The 27,530-nt window shown below is 39.0% G+C and overlaps 2 protein-coding genes across 2 annotated transcripts; one reads left to right on the forward strand and one right to left on the reverse strand.

The window, feature by feature from the left end:
- Positions 1–221: 221 nt before the first annotated feature.
- On the reverse strand, positions 222–15,328 carry bco2l (beta-carotene 15, 15-dioxygenase 2, like). Its single transcript, XM_059337690.1, has 12 exons — positions 15,210–15,328; positions 12,959–13,130; positions 11,391–11,602; positions 10,736–10,851; positions 10,507–10,609; positions 9,530–9,670; positions 6,785–6,945; positions 6,223–6,393; positions 5,230–5,367; positions 2,746–2,928; positions 2,467–2,577; positions 222–1,270 (listed from the first exon to the last, which is right to left on the reverse strand). The coding sequence occupies exons 1-12, from the start codon at positions 15,241–15,243 to the stop codon at positions 1,154–1,156; spliced, it is 1,659 nt and encodes a 552-aa protein (XP_059193673.1). The 5' UTR covers positions 15,244–15,328; the 3' UTR covers positions 222–1,153.
- A 4,087-nt stretch (positions 15,329–19,415) lies between these two features.
- ela3l (elastase 3 like) lies at positions 19,416–22,295 on the forward strand. The gene is made up of 8 exons (XM_059337691.1): positions 19,416–19,483; positions 19,694–19,782; positions 19,982–20,079; positions 20,437–20,565; positions 20,980–21,116; positions 21,467–21,612; positions 21,964–22,116; positions 22,236–22,295. The coding sequence occupies exons 1-8, from the start codon at positions 19,444–19,446 to the stop codon at positions 22,251–22,253; spliced, it is 810 nt and encodes a 269-aa protein (XP_059193674.1). The 5' UTR covers positions 19,416–19,443; the 3' UTR covers positions 22,254–22,295.
- Positions 22,296–27,530: the final 5,235 nt, after the last annotated feature.

The following is a 27,530-nucleotide window of genomic DNA, read 5'->3' on the forward strand; positions in this document are numbered from 1 at the left end:
GATGTCAAGTGGGCCAGACAAACATAAAAACATAGCATAATTACCCATAAATAACAATAAGTCCATGTTTTCCCCTTTGTTTTAGTGCAAATAAGTACATTTGGAAATCTTTAATGAATATACACTACCCGGCAAACGTTTCGACACAACTTCTTATTCAATGGTTTTTCTTAATTTTTTATTATATTTTCTACAATGTAGATTAATATTTAAAACATCTGAAGTATGATGGAACACATATGGAATTATATAGCAAACAAAAAGTGTTAAATAAACCAGGATATGTTCCACAATTTAACTGAAAACCATCCAGGTGAGCAACTCATGAATCTGACTGAGAGAATAACAGAAGTGTTTAAAGCTGTCATCAAAGCTAAAGGTGGCTAGAATCTACAAAATAAAACACATTCTGGTTTCTATTCCTTACTACATAATTCTACATAGTGTTCGTTCATAGTTTTGATGTTTTCAGTACTAATCTACAATGATGAAAATAAAAACTAAATAAAAACCATTGAATGTGAAGGTGAGTCCAAACTGTTGACTGGTAATGTATGTTTTAACAAAACATACCATAAACAAGCTCAGATTTCTTAAGACAAACATGTGCAATCTGCTTCTGTTTATCATTTACATGTGTGCATTACAACTGATCACAGTGATTGTACACAGGCACAAAACTTTAAGTCACAGGCATTTGGAACGGAAAAATATTGTATTGCACTTTAAGATTAAATCAATTTATCACCATCTAGGAATTATTTTAACTCCATTTTCACATGTGGGTATAAAATCTTAAAACCTAAACTGACTCCCCACAGCTAAACTAAAGAGGGTGCTGTAAAATTGATAAGGAAGAAAGCAATCACCTGGCGAGAAGAAAGTAGACTGCACCTTAACAAACATTGCTACGATTGCTACATCTGCTGTTCTTCTTCTTGAATCCCAGAGTTGTGCATCTTCTACTCTGACTAAAACAATGCACCCCTAGCGGATATTTGAGGAATTGCCTTTATTAAAAAATGTAGAATTGTAATTGTAAATAGAGTGTGTTTTATGCATTTTTTTAACTTTCAAATTCTTCCTGTGGGCCGGATGGAACTCCCTAGCTGGCTGGTTTCGGCCCGCGGGCCGTAGGTCTGACACCCCTGCTCTAGCCCATCAAGTTAAACACGCCGTGAGTCCCGTATGGGATATTGACAGGGACCTCTGCTCTGCCCAGCTCAGTGAAGGTCTTGGCATCCAGAACAAGTAGGAAAGTACTGTTCTCCTGGAGGCAGAAGACAATAAATATGTTGTGTTCAGAAAAATGTTGCAGAACCCCTTCTCATAGTACTGAGAGTGATGTGTTTTCTCCGCAGGAAAAGATCAGGCTATTTTCATTAACAGTTTGTAGGTATTTCTACAAAGTAACACACTGGAATTCGTAGATATCCCTACGAAAGCTTCACATAAAAGCAGGCTTTCACCCTGGAGAGGAGTGTCCACGTCCCTTTGGAAGGGATGTATGGAAGAAAATATTCTAACTTCAGCCCTATCCATTTTACTTAACCCTAACCAAGTAGTTTTGGTGTCAGTTCTTATAATTCCTTGCAAAAGCTTTGAGGCGCAATTCATATGTAGTCCTATACAAAATGTGACAAACGACAATTTTAAACACATTTTAAAAATGAGCCAATCACATCTTTAATCACCTTTTAAACATGTGGTTAATGTAAGGTGAAAAATAACTTCAAATTACTTCCAACAACGGTACACCAAAAACCATTGGGCAAACATGGGGGGCTGAAAAGTGAAGACAATGCAGAAGTGCCAAAAGCTGCAGTTCCTCGACTGGCCACATGAGGCTAGATCCAAGATGAAATTTGATTGAATTAGATTTTTCAGTTTAAGGTATCGTGTGTTTTGTAACAATGTGAATTACTCAGTTAATGCAATGTATATAATGTAATGTATATGTAGATGGTACAGGAGAGGCAAAAATAAGCCTTGGGGCTTCAGCCTATTCCTTTTTCGGTTGCTGTCTGATGGATTCTTTTGTAAAAACATGATTTTATTTTGTTGTCTTTGTTTTTTTGTTTTTTGTAACCGAAATAAAGCATTCATTCATTCATTCAAGTCATAGACTTCCAAGTTAAAATCTCCAACTTTATAGCAAAAATAAACATGTACACAGCCTGGGACAAAAAACTGCTTTGGTTTTTACAGCTAAATTCTAGTGCATTACTTCTATATCATATGATAAGAAATTATAAGCTGTTATGAGAATATGTTGAAAAAATATATGTATGATCAGGTCACAAGATCAAAGCTGTGGTTATGTGTATTTTCTTGGCAAAGTGCACTGTTACAATCTAGAGTCAATATCAATTAAAGAAATGTTGTCACTATTCATGTTAACAATGTCTGCTGCTTGTTCCCTTTGTTTTGTTTTTATGTTGTTGTATTTTTTATTACTTAACTTACTTTTCTGGGTGTGATAATGACTGACAAGACCACTCCATCATCTTCCTCAGTAGCTTCAGGCGATGCAACAAAGACAGGCTCAGACGGGAAGAGGCCGGGATAACGCCACACCTAGGCAGGGGAGATTACATAAACATCCACTTCAGTCTGAGCTTTTTCATGTCATAAAACCAACCCCCAACCTCCTGCCCTCAGAGATAGAGAAGCAGCAGTAGAAATAACTTTGATGTGAGCAGTTAACAATGAGGTTTCCCTAAGTAGTCTTTGATTGATAGAGACCTTAAGCTCTTTGGTGTGGACATCCATTTTGAGCAGGGAGTCACTGAAAACGTGTCCAAAGCCGCAGGAGTAGAAGTAGCGGTAAGGTCTGCCATTGTACTGGTCATAGTTGATCTGAGGGAACTCAAGGCCGCCGTACTGCAGCAGCTCGTCATCGTGAAGTTCCTCATGGGTCATGTAAACCTGTATAGTCCAGTGGTGAAAAAAAAAGGATTCAGATCCCTTACTTAAGTAAAAATACTGTAATGTGAGGGTTCGATGTGTGGTGGTTGGATCAGACAGCAAGATGGAGACAGATAACTTTCTTTAACAGCCTTTTTACTCAGTCACCCAACTTCATAACAACCTCACTTCCTGGTTTCTCACATCCCACCAGACTGAATTAACCAATCAGAAGCCAGTCCTAAACTGTCTTAAAGACGCAGCTGCAAACATTCAACATGTAAATAAGTAAATAACAAATGTGCAACATAAATACACAAACAGCCAATTGATGAAAATTATAACATTGTAAAAGCATCTTTTAGTAAATTAACTCAAATATAAATTATATTAACTTCTGAACCTTCCTAACCTTACAATACTAATACCACACTGCAGAATTACTTGACTACAAGTAAAAGTCCTGCATTCAAAACTTACATAGGTAAAAGTACAAGTACTATCAGTACTTAAAGTATCGAAAGTGAAAGTACTCTCTGTTTGCAGTTTGTTTTATATAAACAAAATGTATTATTAGATTATTTGTAGTGATGCATTTATGTAATCAGCATTTTAATTTTGTAAAGGTAGGGCTCATTTTAACTACGTAATAAAGAGCAAATTAAATGACGTACTCTTGAAGGCCAACCCGGAGGTTAGCATCGCCATCAGTTCAGAATTCGCCTATGGGATTTTTGCATTGCATTTTGGATCATTGCAGAAAAACACATGTTTCTGATGTTTTGACAAAAGTAAAAAGCTAACGTTATGCTATAGTGAACTACACCAAGGTCCCATGACTTGACAACACAGTCGTTATCCAGAAGACAGTCTCGGACAAGGTAACCAGCAGTTTTGACAAGCTAGCGAACCCATTGCCTAATAAATTGTTCGTTAATATAATTTACAATCAACAAGAGTTTGCAAGAGCACTGAACAACATGACTAGATGCTGTTGGGCGGACTAGTGAGAGAGTTGCTGTCCATGTCCAGCGTGAAGACATTTAATATCCCCGACATGTAAAAACTCCAAAATTCACGAGTGGGGGTATTTACTAACGTATTTTATGTCATACAACAAAACGCAAACATTTCTTCAGCTTGTGTTAACCACAGACCCTATTTCAGTAATCAAACCAAAAACCATTCAAAATCCTTTTTGATTTTGAGAGGTTAGACCACAGGGAGCTAAAATGCTAACTTACTCCTGGGTTTAAGAACTCATTCCTGTGGCGCCATATATACTAATTTATGTGGTTTAATAAAAAAAAAAAAAAGTGTTAGCATTTTAAATTGATCATAATTTTCATTGTAAGTCTCAACCTGAATAGTAACTAAAGCTGTCAGCTAAATGTAGCGGAGTAAAAAGTACAATATTTGCCTCAAAATGTAGTGGAGTAGAAGTATAAAGCTACATAAAATGGAAATACTCAAGTACAATACAGGTACCTCAGAACTGTACTTAAGTACAGCACTTGAGTAAATGTACTCCATACAACTTACATTCCATCACTGTTATGGTCACAGGAGAAAGAGAGGATTTTACTTTGAGTTTAACTTTTACATTTTAGCCAAAAAATGTGCCCGGTTAATGCACACCAACAGACCTGATTTACTGTACACTGTAGAGGGCTTAGGATCAATACTGCATTATTCTCTAAAACACGTAAATGGATGCCTGAACAAGATCCCAGGCTCTATTTCTAACTTGAGTTAAGAATAAATCAATTTCTTTTAATTTGTCCCTGAAACATATGTACCTTCAATTGCAATTACTATACAAACCCATATTTTTCATTGTGTCCTCGATGACTGACTGCGGTAGCCTGCACCACTTTCACAGCTGTTTTTCAACTGTTACATGCACATAACACCACTCTCACTGAGAACTGGGTGTCACTCAGGTAGTCATGACAACTAAAATGTTACATTTTCTTTCAACATTTCAGCCTTATTCTCCAGTAAGAACATGTTGGACAGTGTGTGTGTGTGTGTGTGTGTGTGTGTGTGTTAAATGGCAATTGTTCAGCCCCATGGTGGACTCTCATTTTGACGTGATTTTTATCTGCTGTAAGTCATGAAATTGCTATCTTGCAGGAGGAACATTCGGTGTTTCTTCATGCTGGATAATTGCAGAGTGTGTGGGAGTGACTTTGCTGTATTTATCATGATTATAGGCCTCAATTTTTACCTGATTCCAAGTAAACCACATAGAGTGTAATGTACAGTTAAACACATTACTTTGTACACGCAATGTCCGCACTGCACACTTTTTAATCCTACCTCTTTCAGTTTAGTCTTCTTTGCCGTGGCTTTACAGTTATGCAGAGTGACAAGGTTTTGGTCCAGAGGAGTTTGTTCGTCCACAGCCAGGGGTAGGACATATCTCCTTGGGAGGTTTCTGCACAACGAGTTGTAAAACTGCCAAATAAAATCAGACAGACATGAGTAACTGTGAGTGTGGCTCCTTTGACTGAAAGGTGCAATGCAACCTCAGGGACAATCAGACCCAAACAGATATTTTTTTTTTAAATGATACAGACACAAAATCATTTTTTCACATGGCAGTTACTGTTCGGAATTTTTACATCATTTTTTTTAGATGAGTTTGTTTTGATTGAAGTAAAACACTTCACCACATTTGAAATTGCAGAGATTTCAAAAGCTTACTGCATCAGAAACTCTAATTTATGAGCAACTAGAGAACGGAAAAGGAAAAATAAGACAACATCAGATACAATTTAAAGAATAATTCACCCTGAACCTAAAGTGATGAATGAGACTTAGACTATGCTACACAAGTTGTGTAAGAGTTTCGAATGTATGGTTTGATATAGTTTTGCTGTTCTAAAACATGGCCTCAATGTCCTTCGGTTCATAAAGGATTTACTACGCTTTCTGCCATTTTTGGATTCTTTGTTTGTGGTGAAGGATTGCAGAATTTAAGGTAACAAGTGATGAGTACTTGATATACAAAAGGTCATTTTAAGGGTGAAGCATAAACAACACTTTAAATGAGATAGAGAGCAAGAGAGATATGACATTGTTGAAAAATACTGTTTTTACACGTAGAAAATTTGTGTTTGATATTTCTAGGAGTTTTGTGGACATTGCTTAAAGAAAGTGAAAACTTGTGCTGATGGCAATGTTTAGAATACAAGCAAATATACTAGCAGAATACAGATCATTATATGGAAAATACTTCAAATGATAACATTTAGTAAAAGCCAGAATTTCAATCCGAGCTGCTCACTGATGACAAAACTGTGCATTTACCTTGTCCATTTCCTCCCCTGACTCTCTGCGGAGGTTCTCTATTGTGAAGTCTCCAATGACCGCACCATCGTCCCCACAGCACATGTCCATAACCAAGAAGCCGTTGTCTTCAAAAGCATTGATCTGATGCAGGGTGAACATCGGTGCTGCACTGTACTTCACTTCACTCTCCTGTTGGACCAAACACAGGATATTATGAATAAAATTATTTTAAAGGCTTTTGGACAAATAAAAAGAAGTTTCTTGGTTTTAACATTTAAGGAAAGCAGCCTTCCTTGCACTGTCGGTATAGTGTTGTACCTTCACATTATGAAAGTTTGATATTGTATGCTTAATGGGTATGCTGTGTAATGAGATGAGAAAATTGAGAGTAACAACGTATGAGAAAATGCTACACCATCAGAGTGTGACTTCATCAAAATAAATAAGGAAAAAGCTCCACCATGCATGAAGAGATTAGCTCGCAGCTTTCCTTTTTTGTTCTGACTATTCAGCAAACGGGGAGTGTGTTTCCCACCTTGCACATTTTTTTTGTCTGCTGCTGTGCACTAAATTAACTCACCTTGCCAGTGTGCCTGTTGACCAAGTGGAAGATGGTTTCATACTTTGGCTCCCAGGTCATGACTTTATGAAAGCTCTTTCCCTGGATTCTGTACAGCATGAACTTCAGCAGGTCAAGCTTGATCGGCTGCTCAATGAACACAATGTAGTTCTCCGACATGACTGGACAGAGAGGGTACACAAAGGAGGAAATAAAATCATTTTAAAAACACACAATTGACATGTCATTAATCAAATTTTAATCATATACCATAAATTATATTTTGAGACTATGACTGTATACTGTATACAACCCTCGTCTGTACAAGAGAATACTTTAATACCAAATAATGTGATGTATAATACTAAATTACATTTTCACGGGGCCAAGCGAATTGACAAGATCATTTTTATGACATGCCAAATGTGTTGGTGGAAAAGTGAAAAGCCTTAACTGATAAACAAAAAATAAATACAAATACATAAATACAAGATATAAGAGGCAATACACAATATTATCATATGTGTTAAACATATGATAATATTGTGTAAATAATCTATGATTTCAAAAGATTACAAATATTGACATCATATTAATAATACACTGCATTGTTAACATGATGTTCATATTTCATTTTTTTTTTTTATGTGTCAGTTATCGCCAATATATCTCGACACCTCTATTCAAGAGCTGCTGTGTCATGGTGGAATGATACTTTTAAATTTGATGAGTATAACTCATGAGCAATTCTGCAGACAAGTTTCATGATGGAGTTCTCGGGTTCTCGTCTCCCCACTGATATGCCTCCTGAATGTTCATAAACACACATAAATTGGGTAATTTATGGGTGAATCATTGCAAGGTTGTGTGACCTTCCAACATGATTTCACTGCTGAATTAAGTGTGAACTAAATTAATGGTATGACATTTATGTCTATATGTAAACTGTTTTTTTCCTGAAATAGTTTCCAAGTAGCCCTATGGTGTTTAATTGGACCAGAAATGGAGGGTTTGCAAAAATGATCTCTTTTGCAGAAGCCCACTTCTACTCTACTTCATACCCATTGCAATCATTGCAAAGGCAATCTTTCTTACATCAGCACCAACCTTTTAGAGAAAAAGAGTGTGCTAGCAGATAAACACATGAAATGGGGTCTAAACATAGTCCCCCCTCCATCTACAGTAACTCTGCTGACAGAAGTAATTATGTGCTGCCTTGTATAGCCGTACAATGTTCCATCACTTGTGAGATTTCTTGGTGCCCGACAGTCTGGCAGAGCAAGGGTGGTCTGCCGGAAATATAGACTGAGATATTATCAGGGAACCGTTGCAGAACAACAACCAAACAAACCAACATTGTGTTAGATCGAACTGAGCAAAAAGTCCTTGCATAAGCCGATTGGCATCAGCTTAATGCTTCACTATCGCTGGTTTCTTCATCAGCTGCCTGGCTATCAGCCGACTCATGACCACCAATCATATTCTTCCAGGTGTAATATGTGGGCAGTATAACCTGAATCCTTGTTCCTGCTGGGTTCCTTTAAGAGCTCCCATAAAGAGCAGAACACATTCAACCAAATCTAACAAGGAAACCACTTACTATACAAGATTAATTATTGACATGCAGTGTTTCTGAATTAAATAAAACCGTATAAGGTGATTTACAAGCAGAGATGGGCAAAAATACAAAAAATACTTAAGTAAAATACAACTAATTTGTAATTTGAAAGTTAAAAACAGTCCATACAAACTGATATAACACATTTTAGACATTTAGTGGCCTTGATATGGGTCTGAAGATGATGCTAATTTCCTACATCATAGATATGAAGTGGCCAATCAGAATATCTTGGAGGTTGGAGGCTGCGAATTACGGTGATGGTATATTGGGACCTCCATCCAGCTGAGCATCTGTTTTCAGCAGCTGGGCTACGTTAGCTGCAGTGAACAACAGGGAACTGCATTATGTAGATCAGGGCTGCAGATTATTTTATATAAAACCAGTGAGACCAAAGTCCGTTGTGGGGAGATTGGAGTAACCTGTTTTCCATTTTACCATTGAAGGTTACATCAATTTTGATGAAATGTTAATTGATGTTAGATATTCCCTACAAATTTATTTCTCTAATAAAGCTGGAAATTGTACAGTTGTGCCCTGATGCATTGTTAGTATTCCAAATACACAGATACAAGCTAACAAGGTTTTGTTTTTAAATTAAATCTTGTTTTTTTCCTTTCAGCAAAATAAAAATTTGAAATGAATCAAAGTTATTAAATAAGTATTTTAATTGTTTTTAAATGAAATATTGCCCATCTCTGTTTACAAGAAGGAAAGCATGAGCAGTGTAACACAAATAATATATCTGTTGGTAGCAGTGCACTCAGAGTGAATCCAGGAAAGAAACCCCAGTAAAAAGTTGATCATGTGTCTTTTTGACAGATTTAATATTTTCATGAGAGACACAGAGTGTAAGAGAAAGTGTGTACTTTGTGTGTGAGTCAAAGGCAGAGCTATAGACAGAGGGAGATAGTGAAAGCCGAACAGAAAGACAAAGGAGCCGTGATTGTCAAAAAGAAGCAGGGCGAGACTAGAATTCAAATTAGTAATTAATAAGAGCACGGAAAAACTGTGACGCTCTCTTTCAGTGAAGAAGACTCACCCTGTCAGTGCAGGCACAAAACAAAATCTCTCATGGAACTCATTAATTCCACTTCAGTATATATCCAGCATGCAGACAACTTAAGGATGGTGTTTGTGTATCTCACCAAAGCTGTGATAATAGGAAGGTTTCCTGGGCTCAGCTGCACGGATGGAGCAGATCACTTTGGCTCCATTCAGGTCTGCAGCGTCCGCCGATGCTGCTTTCTCATCGGGAGGAGGCACACGGATGATGTTGTAGAAGAAACCTGAGGAGGCCAAAAAACACATGATAACATTAATACAATGCACAACAATGCACATTGTTGTTTATTAACATGCACATTAGAAGCATATTGTCCCTTTCTTCTATTAGTCATTAAAGAGCAGTTATTAATGGTTGTTCTGTATGACTATATTCTACAACTACTAGGCTATTAAGCAAGAGTTTACCCTCAATAGCCTCCTAATTACTGCTTATTGGTAATAAGTAAACAAATTGTTGTACATAAATAACAATCTTTGCTCTGTATGGGATTTATAAGATGGAAAAACAACAAGAATATATTATTAAGTAAAGTATATATGTCTATTCTGATCCAACAAGACACACAGCTATAAGCATCAAATGTGTCCAATTAACTGTATATCTTTCTAACTTTTTTTAAAATGAGGTCTTGCTCATCATGAATTCACACTACTGCAATTAACAGGCCCTATTTTTAGTGCTGGTTTGCACCTTGAAAAATGGGGGTCCATTGCGATGTACAGGTGCTATTCCCATTAGTGGTAGAAGAAGAAAAATGTTAAAATATATCTGTATCTTCTGACTGTGATGCATTCTGTTTTTATTTATGTTTTGCACTGTACCCCAACTTTTCTTTAAATCAGGGTTGGAGAAGATGGTCATGCAGAAAAAAGCATGCATAAGTGCTTTATAATAACCAACAAACAACCAATAAGCTACTTCTATTCATGCTAATATGCAACTGGTAAATGATTAATGTGTACTTTTATATAAAGCGTTGGTAGATATTTGCATAAATAAAGACATGCATGGTTTGGTTGACAGACAGGTGGGAAGAAAAGAGTGAAGGAAGGTCACCTCCTTTTCCGTAGGAGTTGCCCATGTTGTACGTGGCTCCCTCACGGTCATAGTGTGGGTGAGCTGTCGCTGAGTTAACAGCAATGTACTGACTCCAATCCACCTTTAATGGACAGCATTATCACTCTGTTGTCCTCATCATCGTTATTAACACTCACTTTCTCGTCTTTGCCCTCTGACTTATTATCAGCATTCAGAAGAGACTATTATATTCGTTACAGTGACTCACCTTCTCCTTCGTCTCCAGGCTCTGCGGATCTACTCGTCTCATGTAGTTGGTTTCTGTGCTGACATAATAGTCTCCCTTGTACTTGACAAAGTTCACACTGGCGTTATCTGTGGCCTCTGTTCACACACACACACACACACACACACACACACACAGATGTCAGGAACACATTAAATATAGCACTTCTGCAAAAACTCATTGTTCTGACGGATAACACAGAAAACTACTTTTTCCCATCAATTTCTTCCTCCTCAGTTTTTCAGAAGCCTTATGTCATGCTTCAGATTCCCGCACAGACAACAACACACACACAAACTCCACACACTGATATTGACTTGTGTTCCCTTTACCTCAATAAAAACATAATATGATGTAACACCAGCTTTCATTAAGCTGCAAAAGCAATATACAATACAGCACATAGTCAAGGCTATGAGCTTTGGAAAAAAAGAAAAAGAAATAAAATGTATTTTTCTCTCACTATTTGTTCGACTTCTACTTTGCCTGTAGTAATATGGCACAGCTGCCTTGTTACCTTCATGCAAAAATGAATTGGATAGTTTAATAATGCATTTGGCACTGCTGGTGCTACGTTAAGATGCACAGAAGTGAATTACACATGGGAATATGCAATATGTAAAGAAGACACACATACTTGGAATCTGAAAGCGTGAAAAGAAGCGTGCAAAGATGTTCTTGCAGGGATCAGGCATGGCTAACGTCCCGAACTCTGACACCACGATGCGGTTCTTCTCCGAGTTGGTGACGTATGAGTCACTTCGCAGGAATCTGCTGCTGTAGGTGACATTGCCCTCACAGATGTGGAACCGGTGCATCATGGCCATGCCGTCAAACCAGTGGGTGTATCTGAGAGAAATAAGACAAGTAATTTGTCACCAGGGTATCTGTGTTTGAGAGAATCTTCTTTTTTTCCATCCGTATTAGGACAAAAAAAAAAAAGAGAGTTTGTCATGGATGAAAGAAAAATAATCCCTTGTGTGGCTCAGTGTTTGACATCTTAAACTAAATGGTTTTAATATCTCTTAATGTAATTCACAGAATTTCTCCAAACAGTACATCCTGAACAATCCTGTTACATTTATAAATGCAGGCACAGATCAGAGGCCATCTCAAAACTACTGTATAGTGGTGAAGTTTGGTCTGCTGACTCATAGTTTTCTCTGTTGCTTTACTGTTCCTGTTGGTTTAATGTACTGTAAATTCCTTTATTGGAATATTAGTCGAACTTTCTATGCAGCCCACTTCTATAATGCATTATAAATATACTTATATTGTGTTGTAATCTGCTTGTAGCAGATATATAATAATAATATATATAATACAATTATAGTTATAATTATTTAAGCACTCATAGATAATCGTAATCCCTAATAACAATAGGCATAGTGCATAATTAAGCATTGTATAATGATTTATCAGATCAAGTATCATAATACGTCATAACTGCTGATAACTTACTGACACTTTGACACTGTTTTGCAGCCCATGTTCATAAAGCATCATAAACATACTAGCCTATTCATTATAACAGTGATTATAATGCTTTATAAAAATGATTTTAATGTATTACAACTATGAGAATTATAGTACACTAAGATAGTTGCAAAAACTATGTATGTAAGTGACAAGATACTATGATGTATTATGATACATCATAATATCTTGTCTTACCAGTATTATTATTATTATTATTATTATTATTATTGTTGTTGTTGTTATAATGCATTATAATATGCTGTGATTATTGTACTAGAGGATTATGGGGATTTACAAGCATTTTAAAACTAGATTTAAACTATAATTATGCTAATAATGCATTTTATGTGTGTGACTACTACTATTGTTGTGTCATTTAAAAGACCAATTTGTATTTATTGACCATACATATTTTTGTTTTATATGTGTTAGGAGACTGACTGTGTTAAAAGACTTGTGAATCAATTTGTTACTTTATCAAATGTATTATGAATTGTTGTTATGTATCTATTCTTTAGTGCCTTTCTTAGGATACTGTTGTAATCATTTTATTTATTTATTTATTCATTTATAGTCATAGAAAACAAAACCTAGTGATGTTAGATCTTTGCATTGACCCATCCTAAGCCTAATCTTGTGATTACCACCTGAGCCCCCTAACAACTTTTCTGGGGAAAAAAAACAAAAAAACGTATATGTTTCTTTTACATATTGTTTCTCAAATACCTGTCATTCCCAAATTCAAACTTCCCAGGACCATTCCTCAGGAAGCTCCCGTTGATCCAAGTTGGAATAGTTCCCGTGATGTCGGTGGGGATTGGATCAGGGGTTTCCTCCACAGAGTGCACCAAAGGACCCACACTCTCCAGCCCCTTGGCCTGAGGGCATCTCTGATTGCCTGAGGAGAGGAGAGGAGAGGAGAGGAGAGGAGAGGAGAGGAGAGGAGAGGAGAGGAGAGGAGAGGAGAGGAGAGGAGAGGAGAGGAGAGGAGAGGAGAGGAGAGGAGAGGAGAGGAGGTGAATGGCTGATTCTTGATTCAAGTACACTGTGAAATCTATAAAGATGAACCAGAGAGGAAATATTTAGATACAATCATGATGGCATGCAGTACTCGAGCATCAGCTGAACTCTTGGGCTCCACAAATCCACACCTTTCCCACCTCCACCCTGCTTTCAAACACACACACACACACACACACACCACCACTGTCATGCATACGCAAAAGGTGTGGTGCTGTGAACCATTTATAGCTTCGGGACTTTGACCGGGAGTGTGAAAGAAGTGATCCAAGTATGAAAAACATTTGTTTTTCACTCTTGCAGACTGGCATTGTCAGCATGGACTGCTACTGTAACGTCTTTATAATTCAGTTGAATATAATTTAATTTGGAAACCACTGTGCTATAAACAAACAGTGCGTTGCACTTTCACACCTCTGTAGCTGTATTAGACGCTATAAACAAAAAAAATTACACTATCAAACAAGTAATTAAAAAAATGGTTTAGTGAGAAAAACATTATCTCCTCTCTGGTAGGAGACATAATGTGTTGTAACAGCTTCTCCTTGGGTGTTCACATGGCTCTCTGGGGTCATGCACTGTGAATGACACCTGCACTATCTACTGTCTTATCCGTTATCCAATAGCCAATTTCTGTTCATTACCTCATATCTCCACACATAATGGAGATTGTAAAATATATATGACAGTTACGTGATTAGCAAAAGCAAATCATTGCAGTTCAATACGGCGCCCCATGCTGAGCTCAGTTCACAATATCCGAGTTTTCTGACGATGTGAACTGTTATTGCAGCCAATCAGCAGAACCAGAATTTCGTTCATTCCCATGACACTACTACAACAGACAATAAAAACGAGAATGTGCAATAGAGAGATAACCGCTGAAGGCTTTAACAATCTCTCACAATGTAGACTTTGTGAGTTTTGATTGTGATTACTGCAGCATTGCAAATGATGCTTGAATGTGTTGCTGTCATTTTTCAGGGTGGGGGCATTTCATCCAACTGCTTCATTCAAACTCTCTTCAAAACAAAACAGCAACTCTGACAAGCCCAGAACTGTTGTGCATAATATATGCAGGTATTTTTTTTATATCTCTCATCTTTGTATAATCGCAGTAATTTATTTGTAACAGCTATTACTTTAACGAAGTGATTTCTTGACGGCACCAACAGCAAAGCAGTGTACAAGAAAATGACCTTGTTGGAATTAGCTGCCATATCCTTCTTTTTGTTGTTTCTGTTCCTTTCATTTTTACTGTGCACAGACCTGTCAGCCAGTTTTCTTCTTTTAGTTACCAGCTGAGAATGACTAAAAGCTGTTAATTAGACATTGTGCATATTCTTTCACCAGCTCTGATTCAACAGGAGACCTTGGAGCAGGAACAATAGAAAATGCCAACATGTCCTATTGTAACGACAGCTCTGATTTTCTGAAATGCAAGAAAACACCATTATGACTAAACCACATTATGGATGTCCTTGTGTGTGTGTTTGTGTGTGGAATTCTATAGGAGTGATTCTGCATTAGGCGCTATTGTTAATGCTTTTAGAATGGAGACGGAAATGCTACGAATGTCTTAACTTTTATTTTTTTAAAGTTAGTAAAATGTAGATTTGGTTAGTCATGCTCTTTTCCCCCAAAGTCAATAATGATAAAAACAGACTGACTTGTGGGCTAAACATGTTTTGTATATATGAAGAAGCAAGACTAAAGAGAAATCAACCAGATACATAACTTAAAGGATTTTTGTTATTATGTAATAATATAAAATAACATGACAAGCAAAGGGAATCCCACTTTTTAGAATTGTGGTCAGAGCTGTTATTCACAATTACACCAAACCAAACAAATCAAACATCTTTACTCTTGCCTTATGTTCATGTTTTGGAATAAATTATGAATGAAATCAATCTGCTAGAATCTGGCAACACATCTGAAAGTGGTGTCTACTCACTGCTGGGTTTCTGGGGCTCTGTGGTCTTGGACATGGCTGGTCGGTTTGCAGATCTGATCAGACAAACACAGCAGCTTTATACGAGCCCTGGGGAAAACCTTTGGACCTTTGGTTCTTAGCCCAGTTCAGGAAATGATCTGAGGCATGAAACAACAGTACAGTAGTGTTGACTATCATTAAACCAATGATAAAGGTAACAAGAAGGCAGTGTCTATGGCTTAATGATGCAGGTCGCCGGTTGTATAATGTGACATAATATATTAGTGTAGCTTTCTTAAGCGTAGCAAACCAAAAAAAAAAAAACATGTTTAAAATATTTTTACAGTATGTATTTTGGAAGAATGATTCATAATCATTTTGCCACAAAAAAGGCCTATGTTAATATACATTCATTATTAATAGTAATAGTAATAGTACTATTTATTGCTATTGTTTTATCCTGTGATAATGACCTTTAGATTACATAAATATCACATAGTCCACATAGTCTGCACGTTTGCTGCTTTTATCTAATCTCAGTATACGTTGGCTGCATGTGCTCCACTGCAATTAGGATTTCGACACATTTTGCTGAATCCAATTACATAAAATGTATATAATTACTGTAAACATTACAACATGTAGCAGCAGCATTTCTGTGCTCCAACTATTGCAATGTCTTTGAGCCAGATGCAGCAGTATATCTAGCCCTGGGCAGTGTAATGCATTCTTTTAGGTTGAGTGATCAAAGGAAACTTTGCAAAAGACTTAACTGCTGATAACATACAAGATATAAATACACAAAAACGAAGGTAATGAGGATTTTTTTTTCTCAACAACCACTCTGTGTTAATTGGCCATGTAGTATTCTGTCAGTGTGTCCAATTTTAATTAACACTATTATCACTGCATGATTTCTAGCACCCCATGCAACCCTGTGAGCAGCTCTCTCAGATTTGAAATAGTTGTGGTGGTTCCAAAACCGAATTACTAGTAATAACTCAAATATTACCTTAACTTAACTTAAAATATGTGTTTGTAAGTGTAAGACATGTGTTAAGGAGACTGTCGACAACACAGCATATAAAATAGACAAAAATGAGAGAAGTCTGTAATATCCATGAGGGGAGACTGCAACATTACAAAGAATTAAGGGTAAATCATCAGGTGTTGAATGCAAAATTCAGGTGATTGATAGTTCATTTCTTTGTCACATAAAAGGGCAGAGAGGATATTATCCAGTGAGAATAGACACATAAAGTGAACAACTGGCAGATGAGCATATGTGAGGCACAAATGCCAAATCAAATAAATAATAGATTGAAGCAGTAAGCAGTTCTTAACTCTCTATAGCACAGCATGTGGTGAGAAAAGCTGCACCCAGTCCCACTAGTGCTCTACTGCTCTCTCCCACTCGACAGGAAAGAATTGGAAACCTGGCAAGTACGTACAAGACCTGTAGGAAGACCAGTTGGGTCACGATGTGCTTATAGGATTTAATTAAATCAGTAGTTCCCACCATGGGAGTTTCTACAGGGATGATAAGCCAAAAATGTGAATTGAAACCACAGTAAACATAGACATCAAAATGAAATAAACATATGCGCCAACAACTGAAAAGCGAACGCAGGGAAGGCCGTCTGTTAACATCAGTAGGAAGGATAATGATAAAAGCAAATCAGCAGCAGACAGCTGATGTTTGGATTTACTTCAGCCCAGCGGCTCAAAACACACTGCCTGTGGCAAATAAGGCAGCCACAGGGAAACACAGCTGTATATTTTTTAAAGGCAAAAAGCTCAACAATATGGACGCAGTGGGCTCAGAATAAGCTAAAGTGTCAGACTATTGCCACAAATCATAAGATCCTGCACACTATGCATGGGAACGCTACATTCCAGTGGTGGTATTGTTGGATCCAAAGAGGCATGCGAGTGAAATTAGTTAAAAACCACACAGCTGACTGAAGCCAGTAGCAGCAGCCTGCCACAATAATATTTATACATTATTGCAAAATATTTCTCCTTTGCTCCACGTGGGGAATGGCAATGGCCGAGTACAATGTTTACAGCCCCAAAGTGATAGAAAGCAACTATAAACCTTACAGGTGTCATTCAGAGTTCAGCTGCTGTTCTGATAGGGAAAACAGGCTGAAGTGTACCTGTTATAAACCCCCCGAGGGCTTTCACTTGATGAGGTGTTCTGCTTTGCTCAGCCATGAAACTAGTAAGCCTCATCTCAGAACATGACAGGCTGCATCTGACTGCACATAAACATATTTCAGTGGTAAAGAGCCGATTTCGGAGATCAGAAGGGTCGGAGATATATCAGATCAGGTTGATAGGTTTTGCTGTAAAAACAGCATTAGCTAATACCATTTAGCTAATCTATCTTTATCTCTTTTTTTCACCTCAGTTCATTATCTTGTGTCATCTGGCCGCTATCAAATTAATGAATACAAGAATCGGAAAATGGGAGAGGGGGGGTGGCATCTATTCTGGACACTGGACCTGTAATAAGTTTAACTATGTTTTACAGATTTGAAGAGTAATTTTGATTAGTTGCATATTGTAGCTGTTGAGAATGCACAACTATGATGCATTCACACACACATATACATTTAGACAACCAAATACACACACAAGCCGAGTATGTCAAAGCTTGTTTTGTTGCTGTACTTTCCCTTTCAAGTGTTTTTTTCAACCTATCAAGCATTTTCTCCAGTCTGTAAACTATAGATGGGGGAGCTCTAACCAAACAAACAGTGTTTTGCAGATTCAGCTGTCATAAATTGTAAGGTATTCTCCACAGTGTATGAGAGCCTCTTAGTATCATTCCCAACATCAAAGTTTTGTCTGACCTCCTTTACAGACACTAAAACCCAGTTAGATTGAGGACAGATTTCCTAAATGACTCGCCTGGATTTTTTTTTTCTTAGAGCAAGCAGACCAAAAATGAAGTATTTAATTTTTCTCTTTTGTAAAAAGAATACAGCTCATGTTAGTGTCTAAACAGATAAATTGTCCCATCTAGTGGTGAACTGGGAAACTAAATGATTCATGAACAAAATGTCCAGTCTGCTTTCTGAAGCAGTCTGATAAAAAATGTTTCCTTTTTTTTCATTTCTGAAATGCTTTGTATTAAAGCTGCTGTAACTGCCTGAACAATGTTTAGCCTTAGCAAGCTGATTCTGTCTAAGCTGATGTCACATTCTCTCATCAAAAACACCTTGAAGATCATCGCAGACAAGCATTTTGTGTTCAAACACGGACTATTCCTCACCACCCTTTTCTACTGACTCCACCTGTTTACTGCACCGTAACACCTAACCTTTATTGTGCCATATCATATCACCCAAGCAGCCATTGACAGATTTACAATGTCTGCCTGCTGAGTCACTTCAGGCCTGCTGCACACTGTGACACTTTCATACCTCAGGAACTGTGTCTGTGTCCTCCAAGTCTCATAACTTATTCAAGTCATTATAAAAGCCTCATGATACACTGGGTCAGGGTTTTAAACTGCACATTTTACCTCACAAATTTACTGCATCGCATAATAACAGTGTTTAGGTGTTGAGTGATGTGTTTGGTCATTCATATGGTCATACAATATGTCTCACATCCCTAACGCTGCAGAATTCACTGCAGAACTCTGCATGTTGTAAGATGTCAAAAGATTGCGGTGTAGCTGTCGATATTTTCTGCACCAGTGACACCATCTGTTCCTCATTGCCCTGGTTATTTATCATAGTAATGCCTCTTAGTTTGAGTTTTTGTTTTACATTTCGGAGAAAACAGGCCAATACCAGTAATCCAGATGTTGGCTTCCCATGCTGTTATGCAAGCGTTTAATTCCAGGTTTGAGGGAAGGGACTTTGTCGTGGAAAGGTGTGAAGGTGAGTTCAAAAACAAAATCTAATGTATTGTATTGTAATGTGTTGTCTGTGTGCCTCCAGCCAGACATACATATGCTATGCATGTATACATGTGAACCCTCATGAATACAGACATACACTTTGCATACGCTGCACCTCTACATGAAGGTCATGAGAAATGTCCCAGAAAACACACCTGTGTGTATCGTCAGCCACCCAGCCGCACTGACCCTCACTGCCATTGGTCCATCTCTGTCCCCAAAGGCCATGACATACCAATAGGAGTGTGTGTTGCTGCATTCAGAGCGGGTGTAGCCTGTGGTGGAAAGTTTAAAAGAGAGTGTGTGTCCTTCTGTCCCTCAGCAGACACATCAATCAACATGATCCCCATTGTGCTGGCCTCAGTGCTCATTGCTAGCGGTAAGAACATCTGGCATTCTTTAATTCTGTGTGTAATTGTTTCAGCAAGTTTGTGTGAGTAAGTGCCTGCATATTACCACACAGGGAGCGAGCACTGTGCTTTATTAAAGAGAAAAATGATGCAGCTTGTGCCTGATATAAGCAAAGTAAATCTATTGTTCTCCTACTACATGGGCACATTACATTCATGTCTTTCTCCTCCTCATGCAGCCCTCGGGTGCGGCACCCCACCTATCGAGCCCTTGACTTCCCGTGTGGTCAACGGAGTAGATGCCAAGCCCCACAGCTGGCCCTGGCAGGTAAGCTAATACATACACATCTGTCAGTGTTTTCAAATGTACCGGCATCTGCTGATTAGAATCCAGATCCTGTTTTTTCTATTGAAATTCTGCAATAAAACGGCTGCTTTTGATCTAAGTCTGCAAACTGCACAAACCATTTTAACATCCACAACCTGCCTCTTACTGTCTCCTTCTTGTTGTCCTTTTTCTTCTCCAGATCTCTCTGCAGTATGAGAGGGACGGTGTGTGGAGGCACACTTGTGGAGGATCTCTGATTGCTGCCAACTGGGTCATGACTGCTGCTCACTGCATCAAGTACGAGCAGCAGAGCAACACATAAACGCAAAAACACCAGCATGAAACACTACAAGTAACACACTCACAGACCTTCTGTTAAATGTACTGCACTTGCTTAATTCTGCACCCTAAACCCCTCTTGACCTTAATAGAAATGAGGATCAGGCAAGTCATGAACTCCAAAAGTTTCTAACTTAAATGTATGAAAAAGTACACTCAAGGTCATCTGGACCACTGCCCGGTTCAAATCCTCTTCATCAACTTGCCCCGACAACTAATCATCTATTCTAGCTCATCACATCATTTAACTGTGCACTAAATCTCCTGTCTGGGTTAGCATGGGCATCAACAATCTTGTCTCCCTTCCCCCCCCAGCACCAAGCTCTCCTACAGGGTGTACGTGGGGAAGCACAACCTGGTCGAGGAGGAGGCTGGCTCCAAGGCCATCCTGCCCGAGAAGATTATTGTCCATGAAAAATGGAACCAGATCTTTGTGGCCTTCGGGTAAGACAAGCACCGCCGTACAGCGCAAAGAGCAGCCTGAGTTGCCCGCTGTGATGTACAGTACATCATAATCTCATCTATTCTGTGTCGAGGTGACAAAGTGGGTCAAGGCTTAAATTCCATTCATTCACCTCGGTCCAGCACATACCTTTGACAGAAGTCCTCCATCTTCATTTTTCTCCACAACCAATAAAGTGTGAGACAAAGTGAATAAGAGTTCTTTAACCATAATCGTGTACTCAAGTAAGCAGCTGGGCTTTTTCCCACGGTGGGAATTAGATAAATAAGTAGCTATTGAGTTGATCTATTTGTATGTAAAGATGTGATAACTCTTCTCTCTGGCTCTGGAGGAAGATTGTAAATTGCCTGTCAGTAGACCGCCTCCCTCAGTCTCTTTTTCTGTCTTTCTTTCAGAAATGATATTGCCCTGATCAAGCTGTCAGAGCCTGTGACTCTGAGCGACCAGGTGCAGCTGGCATGTATCCCTGCTGCTGAGACTGTGCTGTCTAACCTCTACCCCTGCTACATCACCGGATGGGGCAGGCTGTACAGTAAGTCACGATTTGTGGAAGGCTGGGAAGTGTTCATGTGTCTGGGTTGTTTTAGCATCCCTGAAACGTCTCCATATTACTCTCCTTTAGGGTGTACATGGGATGTTTGGATGTACAGCCAGCTGTGTATGTGTGTGCACAATCGGAGTTACCCCGAGAAACCTCCAAAGTTGGGATGAAAATCACATGCATGAGATTTTAGTAGAAACTTTTTTGGAGGGAGGATTACTCCTAAATTGAAAATTTGGGTCGGACTGTGAATTTGGCGCTTGGGGAAATGCTGTAAAGCAGATTTGACAGACGGCTAGTGTATGTGGATGACGGTAATAGACTCTGCCTGTGTGTTTTAGCCGGAGGCCCCATAGCTGATAAGCTGCAGCAGGCTTTGATGCCTGTGGCTGACCATGCCACCTGCTCCCAGCCTGACTGGTGGGGTGTCGCTGTCAGGACCACCATGGTGTGTGCCGGTGGGGATGGAATCGTGGCCGGATGCAACGTAAGTGTGTGTGCGTGCATGACGAGAGAGGAAATAATTTCGGTTTGGAAAAAAAAATACATTGTAAGGCTTGTTGAACCTGGTAATACTTGATTTAATTATGTCAGTAAAGCAAATTTGAATGCAATCAGTGTGTTGAAATAAAAATGTCCAAGGAATCAAAGAGCCAGCTTTTTTTTCTCATTACACTTATATGTTGTCTAGCTGCCAAGGAACAATGCCATTGTGTTCCCATTATATTTGGTGAAACAATGATTCTGATTGTGATTCTCATAGTTGTGCCCTGCCAGTCTCTCGGCAGCTCCACCAAATGAATAAAACATGAGCCCTTCTCCTGCTCTCTGTGTCTAGGGCGACTCCGGTGGCCCTCTGAACTGTAAGAACACTGAGGGTATCTGGGAGGTCCACGGCATTGCCAGCTTCGTCTCTGGCCTTGGTTGCAACTATGTGAAGAAACCCACTGTCTTCACCAGAGTGTCCGCTTTCAACGACTGGATCGACCAGGTAAAGAGAGTCACACAGATTTGAATCACATTGTGAAGAAGCACCTCTTTTTGGTTTGCAGTAAATGTTGTTTTCTTGTTTCATTTTCCAGCTGATGGTTGAATATTTTGTGTTTTCAGGCTATGATGAACAACTAAAGAAGATGAAGTATCAATAAAAAAACATCCAGCAAACTGCATTTGTGTTGTATGTGTGTGTGTGTGTGTGTGTTTGGGAACCAGCCAGATTTAACAGACTCGCACATCCGATAAACTCAAAAACAGATTAATAATGAATGAACCCTAAACCTTATTAAGCTCCATTAACTGATTCTGCGCCTTTCGATGAGGCTGGCAACAAATGGAAACAATGTCAACAAATATCCAGCAGGTGTCCTCATACACTCATGATAGGAAATTGGTTCTGACAGCTCTCCAAAATCAGGATACTATGCAGAATGACCAATGTTCCCGCCTGCAGAAACAGCCCCAATAAACAGACGTGAAACACTGCAAAAAGCTCACATAAAGCAAGCAGGTGATTCAGACAAAATTGTCCATGTGCGATACATCAAAAAACACCAAGTTGTGAAGTGAATGGTGTGTGCTGTTAAAAAATAGCCCCTTCATATGAAATATGAATCTAATATCTCAACTGACCTGGTTTGTCCCTGTGCCCTCTCGACAGGAGGGCTTTATGAAAACCATAATACTGGGGAGTCTCTCTTTCCTCATGATAATAGCTCTGTGAAAATGAAGAAGGCGAGAATGGCAAAGTTGAGATGAGCAATTCTGTCATTTTCCTTCCCCATGCTGTGATGAGATGACGGTGAGAGAGTAGGGGGAAAAATTAAGAGAGAAATTAAATTGCTTTTCCCTTCTCACTCACTCACTCACGTTTAAAAAAAATCTCACTCTCTCTTCTCTCTGTCACATTTGTGAGATTCTCAGAAGACACATACCCTGATCAGTTTTGACAGCGTAATGGAGGTGTGAGAGCGTCTTCATTGACATGTGAGACAGTGATCAGACATGACACATCCTGCAAGAGCAAGGAACAACGACTTTGTGTGTGTGTGTGTGTGTGTGTGTGTGTGTGTGTGTGTGTGTGTGTGTGTGTGTGTGTGTGTCTATATTAAGAGCAGGCAGAGGGAGAGACTGGGACATTTACTGTGTGTACTGTGATTCTCTCAGGCTATATTTGAGTGCATTTCTCTGATATGATGAATCACTCTTCTGAAGCAGCTTTCTCTGGAGTATCAGCCTGTGATCAGTGATAACTATCCCATCTAGGCTCTCATGAAGGCTGCAGCTCAAGTGCTGCTCCCTGACTAATTCAGTCTGATTTGGACAAAAAATGAAGGTGTTCAGGGATATTGCCTGTCTACATTTGAAGTGCATCCAAAAAAATAAGCCCATACAGTTTTTACAAGCACTTTGTTTTGGTACAGTGTGTGGTACTGATGACATAACACTGCAGGAATATCAGATGATTTAATAGAGTGCAGTGATTCATTAAAATTTTGCAAAATGAATAGGTTAAAATGCAATTAAAATGTTTAATGTGCCTGACCATGGGCACAGTATGAATCAATGGGCCCCTGGGCACAAGGCCCCACAATTTCTCCTACACAGGAGCAAGATAAACAGACTTTGAAGTGGTTTTGGCTCTTTTTTTGTTGTTTTGCATGTCTTTGTAGTTGTTGTGCATCTTTTTATGTTTTTTGTCTCTGTCATTTTGTCTTTTATGGTCATTTTTAGGTCATTTTGTGTCTCCTTGTAGTCATTTTCATTTTTTGGGTGAGTCTGTGTCTCTCTGTGGTGATTTTTGTCCTTTTCTTGTCATTACTTTGGTCATTTTGTGTCTTTTGTGTCCCTATGTGGCAGTTTGTGCCTTTATCTTGGTTGTTTTGTGTCTCTTTTTAGTCAATAAGTAGCTTTTTGTCATTTTGTGTCTCCTTGTAGTCATTTTATGTTTTATTTAGGCACTCTGTGCCTCTTTGGAGTTATTTTGCACTTATTTTGCATAGTCAGTAAATGCTTCTTTGAATAGCATTTTTCAGTGAAGGCCAGGGGAGCCCTCGGCACTTTAGGCTCCTAGGAGTGTACGCAGTGCCTGTTCAGAAGTCCTCCCCCTGTGCCTGACTATGACATGACATCCTCCTATCTTGGTGCTAAAATTATCATTTTTTAAAAACTAATTACACTATAATCCCTTTCATTAATAACAATTAAGACATGTAATAACCTGTTCTGATCCAGTGATTTGGGATTTTTTGGGCTCATTTAGAGTTGTGTTTAATTACAATTATTAAGCTACTACATCATCTGACAGTTATTACATTGCCAGTCACCACATTCATATTTAATTTAAACACTTTACTTCATGAAGTATTGTGAATATTTGCAGAAGTACAGCACTAAGACTAAACTACTGCTCTAAAGATCTGTTCCACAGCAAAACTTTTTTTTTTTCTGAAGCCTGTGGTAAGGGTGAAAATGAGGCCTCAAAAGAATGCTTTGTCTCTGCCTGAACTTTGTGTCAGGGTGCCCCACTCCCATCTCTCTCTCTCTCTCTCTCTCTCTCACACACACACACACACACACACACACACAAACAAAGAGAGGGAGACAGAGAGCGCTGAACAGAATCCCCTAGGGACACCCTGCTGTTGTGCTGAATACCAATGAGGAAAAGAGGAGGCAACAAGTTTAAAGTTTGTGCAGCTGCTATTCAGCATCATGTTGCTTGTTTTAACTGTGCAAAGCAGGAAAAAAGGTGTTTGTAATTCACTGCAGCTCAGCCTGAGTTCAGGCCAAAATACTATTGATGCTGTGTATTATCGAAATCGCTCCTTCTGCACAATATTTTAACAAAGCACAAAAATATCTCTGCAAGGATCAAGGAATCACATTGTTGTATCTAGGAGTGCACTCTGCATCTCTTTCGACTTGTTTTTGTTTTGTTTTTTGCATCCATTTCAATGTACTATACTTTTACTATTGTGGTGTTGCAATGAGCCTTTGCACAAAATTGTTGGCCATGATCTTCACAGAGGTGTGAGAGGAAAAGCCCTTGATGGGATGTTCCAAGAGCGTCTTTGTATAAATAGCACAGTTGTAAGAGAGTCATAGAGGGAGAGAGGAAGTGGGAGGGATGGGTGGAGGAGGGTGGGAGGGACTGGAGGATGATGAGCAGCCACACTGACAGCAGCATCTCCGCTCTGTCGCCCTGCGCCTGTCAGCAGTCACAGGGAACCGGCCGGGACTTCGCCAGCTTCACTTCATTAGCAGTCCGGTGCTGACCGCCCAGCCGCATTGCCAAACGGTCGGATAGAGTTTGGTGACCCACTTCGAAGAAAAAGTTCCCGCTTCATAAACAGTTTGGTGACGATCGGTGTTGAGCATTTTATATGAACGCGTTGTGCAGCTGAGCCGCGAGCGGAGGAGTGGACACAAAAGTCCAAACGCATGGACACCGGAGACCAGAGGGAAGAACTAGGTAGGCTGGTGTATATATATTACACATTACACTGCAAGTACAAACACCAAGTAAAATATTGAACTACAAGTGACCTGTTTGGAGTTTAATCTCACTTTACGTCCATGCAAAAGTAGCATATTTTACACAATATTTCTTAAAAATTACGTTATTGGGCATTTTCTGTCATCTACTAACTCAGTATCAGCCGATATACATTTATTTCTTTGTTAAAACTATTTAAAAGTGCTTGAAAGTGTTTCAAAATTGTATGCAATGTTGCCTATAATATTTAGTTTTTTAAATATCCAAAAGTAGGCCACTTTCCCCTACAATTAAATGTATGATTATAACACTTTGGTTTATATGCGCATTTTATGCTATAAATAGTGTCAGCACTTGACACTGTTGATTCCGTTTCATAGTTGAAGTTGTTGGCCATGCAGCTGATGTTTTCAAATGAGCTGGGGTGGAAGGAAAGCCATTCAGTCACATGAGATGGAGGTCACTCATTATGATAGTCGACTGTCTGAAAGGTGATGCATTATGCACAAACAAGTTTTCCATGTGGTCACTGCAGGCACAAGTCTGTGAGTGTGTGCTTGTAGGCCTGAGCTCATTGCCCTGTAGTGTGTAGGCTTTGGTGCATGTAGGCTATATTTGCATGTATTTTGCATTAGATTGTTTGCATGCATGCACAAGAGGCCTTTATGTCAGTCAATGGCGCCATTCACATGCAAGCACACACTGTATTTTGCTGTTGCATGACACCAGTATCAACTTAAAGCTTAACTATAAAACTACACAAAGCCATGGCACACCACTGTAGTTATCTGTGTATTGATTGTGCCCTCAGGAAGGTTTACATGTGTATTTGTGTGTGTGGTGTGTCAGTCATGTGGTGTTCTGATCTTTGAACCTTTCAATTCACCAAAACAAGCTTTCAATCAATCAAACTTTCTGAAACAGCTATCTGCTGACACATTATTTCACAAATGCTGTGTTCTGTGATTGGGCCTGTTCAAATTTGTCGGAATCCAATTCTGCAAAGAAAAGCAATCTGTTTTTTAATATTAGCACCCTAACACATTTGCTTTCCTTCAGTGTGGTCACCAGCTGAAACAGAGCTATCTTGTATTCAGAGGAAATGTATTTATCTTGCAAATGAGAACAAATTATGCGTGTAGTTATTAAAACATGAACCGCGATCATCTCGTTTGCAAAGTATGGGTTATGAAAATATGCTATAATTGGGGATAATGAACAACTGGTGTGACTGCTATGTGTTTTCTTGTTACATGCACCGCTGATAGTCTGAAATCAATATGAGCATGCAAACAGTGCTCAGTTCCAATACACTGCTCACACTCATTTATCTCTAACACAACACGCAGACTCTTCCCTGTCACATCTCTCTGCCATGGAATAGCCTACATTCCTTGCTTTTGCTCTAATTGAAAGTGTAAACTGGACACGCTACATTTCACGTCACCTGACTTCTGCGAAAAAACTTCCTCAGGATGTTTTGGAAATATTCAGTGAGGGCAGATTTATTGACAGTAATCCCAGTTCGAGATTATGAGGGTTCATTCCCCACAGTGACGCCACCAGCATCCTGAGAGGGACCCATCTGGTACAAACAGAAACCGACTTCATGTGTTGGAGAGCAGATCAAATGCATCACTGCCACCTACTCTAACTCGGAGCTATCCATCTTTATTTGGCTTGGTCATAAAATGCCTATAAAGGGAAGGATAACTTTGAAATGAGTTCTCAACAGCAAGCTTGGACTGTTGCAGTATTGCCCTCAGTTGGAGAGAGGAGGAAATATGTGGTCTCATTAGAAATGCATTAGAGGGAAGGGAGAGAGGTATAGAAGCGAGGAGATGAGCTTGAGTATTTATCTGTTAAACTCTGGGAGGGAAAATATTCACACTCTCCAACTCATGCTTGAA

Source organism: Centropristis striata, chromosome 7 (genome assembly GCF_030273125.1).
Source record: "Centropristis striata isolate RG_2023a ecotype Rhode Island chromosome 7, C.striata_1.0, whole genome shotgun sequence".
Classification (NCBI taxonomy): domain Eukaryota; kingdom Metazoa; phylum Chordata; class Actinopteri; order Perciformes; family Serranidae; genus Centropristis; species Centropristis striata.

Bases quoted from the DNA above. Each gene is read 5' to 3' on its own strand.
- bco2l (XM_059337690.1), bottom strand. From the start codon at position 15,243: ATGTCCAAGACCACAGAGCCCCAGAAACCCAGCA. The intron at 9,671-10,506 runs GTGACCTTCCTT...TGGCCTCCTCAG, and splicing joins CAACTCCTACGGAAAAGGAG to GTTTCTTCTACAACATCATC. The intron at 6,946-9,529 runs GTGAGATACACA...CTCTCTGTCCAG, and splicing joins TTCCTATTATCACAGCTTTG to TCATGTCGGAGAACTACATT.
- ela3l (XM_059337691.1), top strand. From the start codon at position 19,444: ATGATCCCCATTGTGCTGGCCTCAGTGCTCATTGCTAGCG. The intron at 19,783-19,981 runs GTAAGCTAATAC...TTTCTTCTCCAG, and splicing joins CCCACAGCTGGCCCTGGCAG to ATCTCTCTGCAGTATGAGAG. The intron at 21,613-21,963 runs GTAAGTGTGTGT...CTCTGTGTCTAG, and splicing joins GAATCGTGGCCGGATGCAAC to GGCGACTCCGGTGGCCCTCT.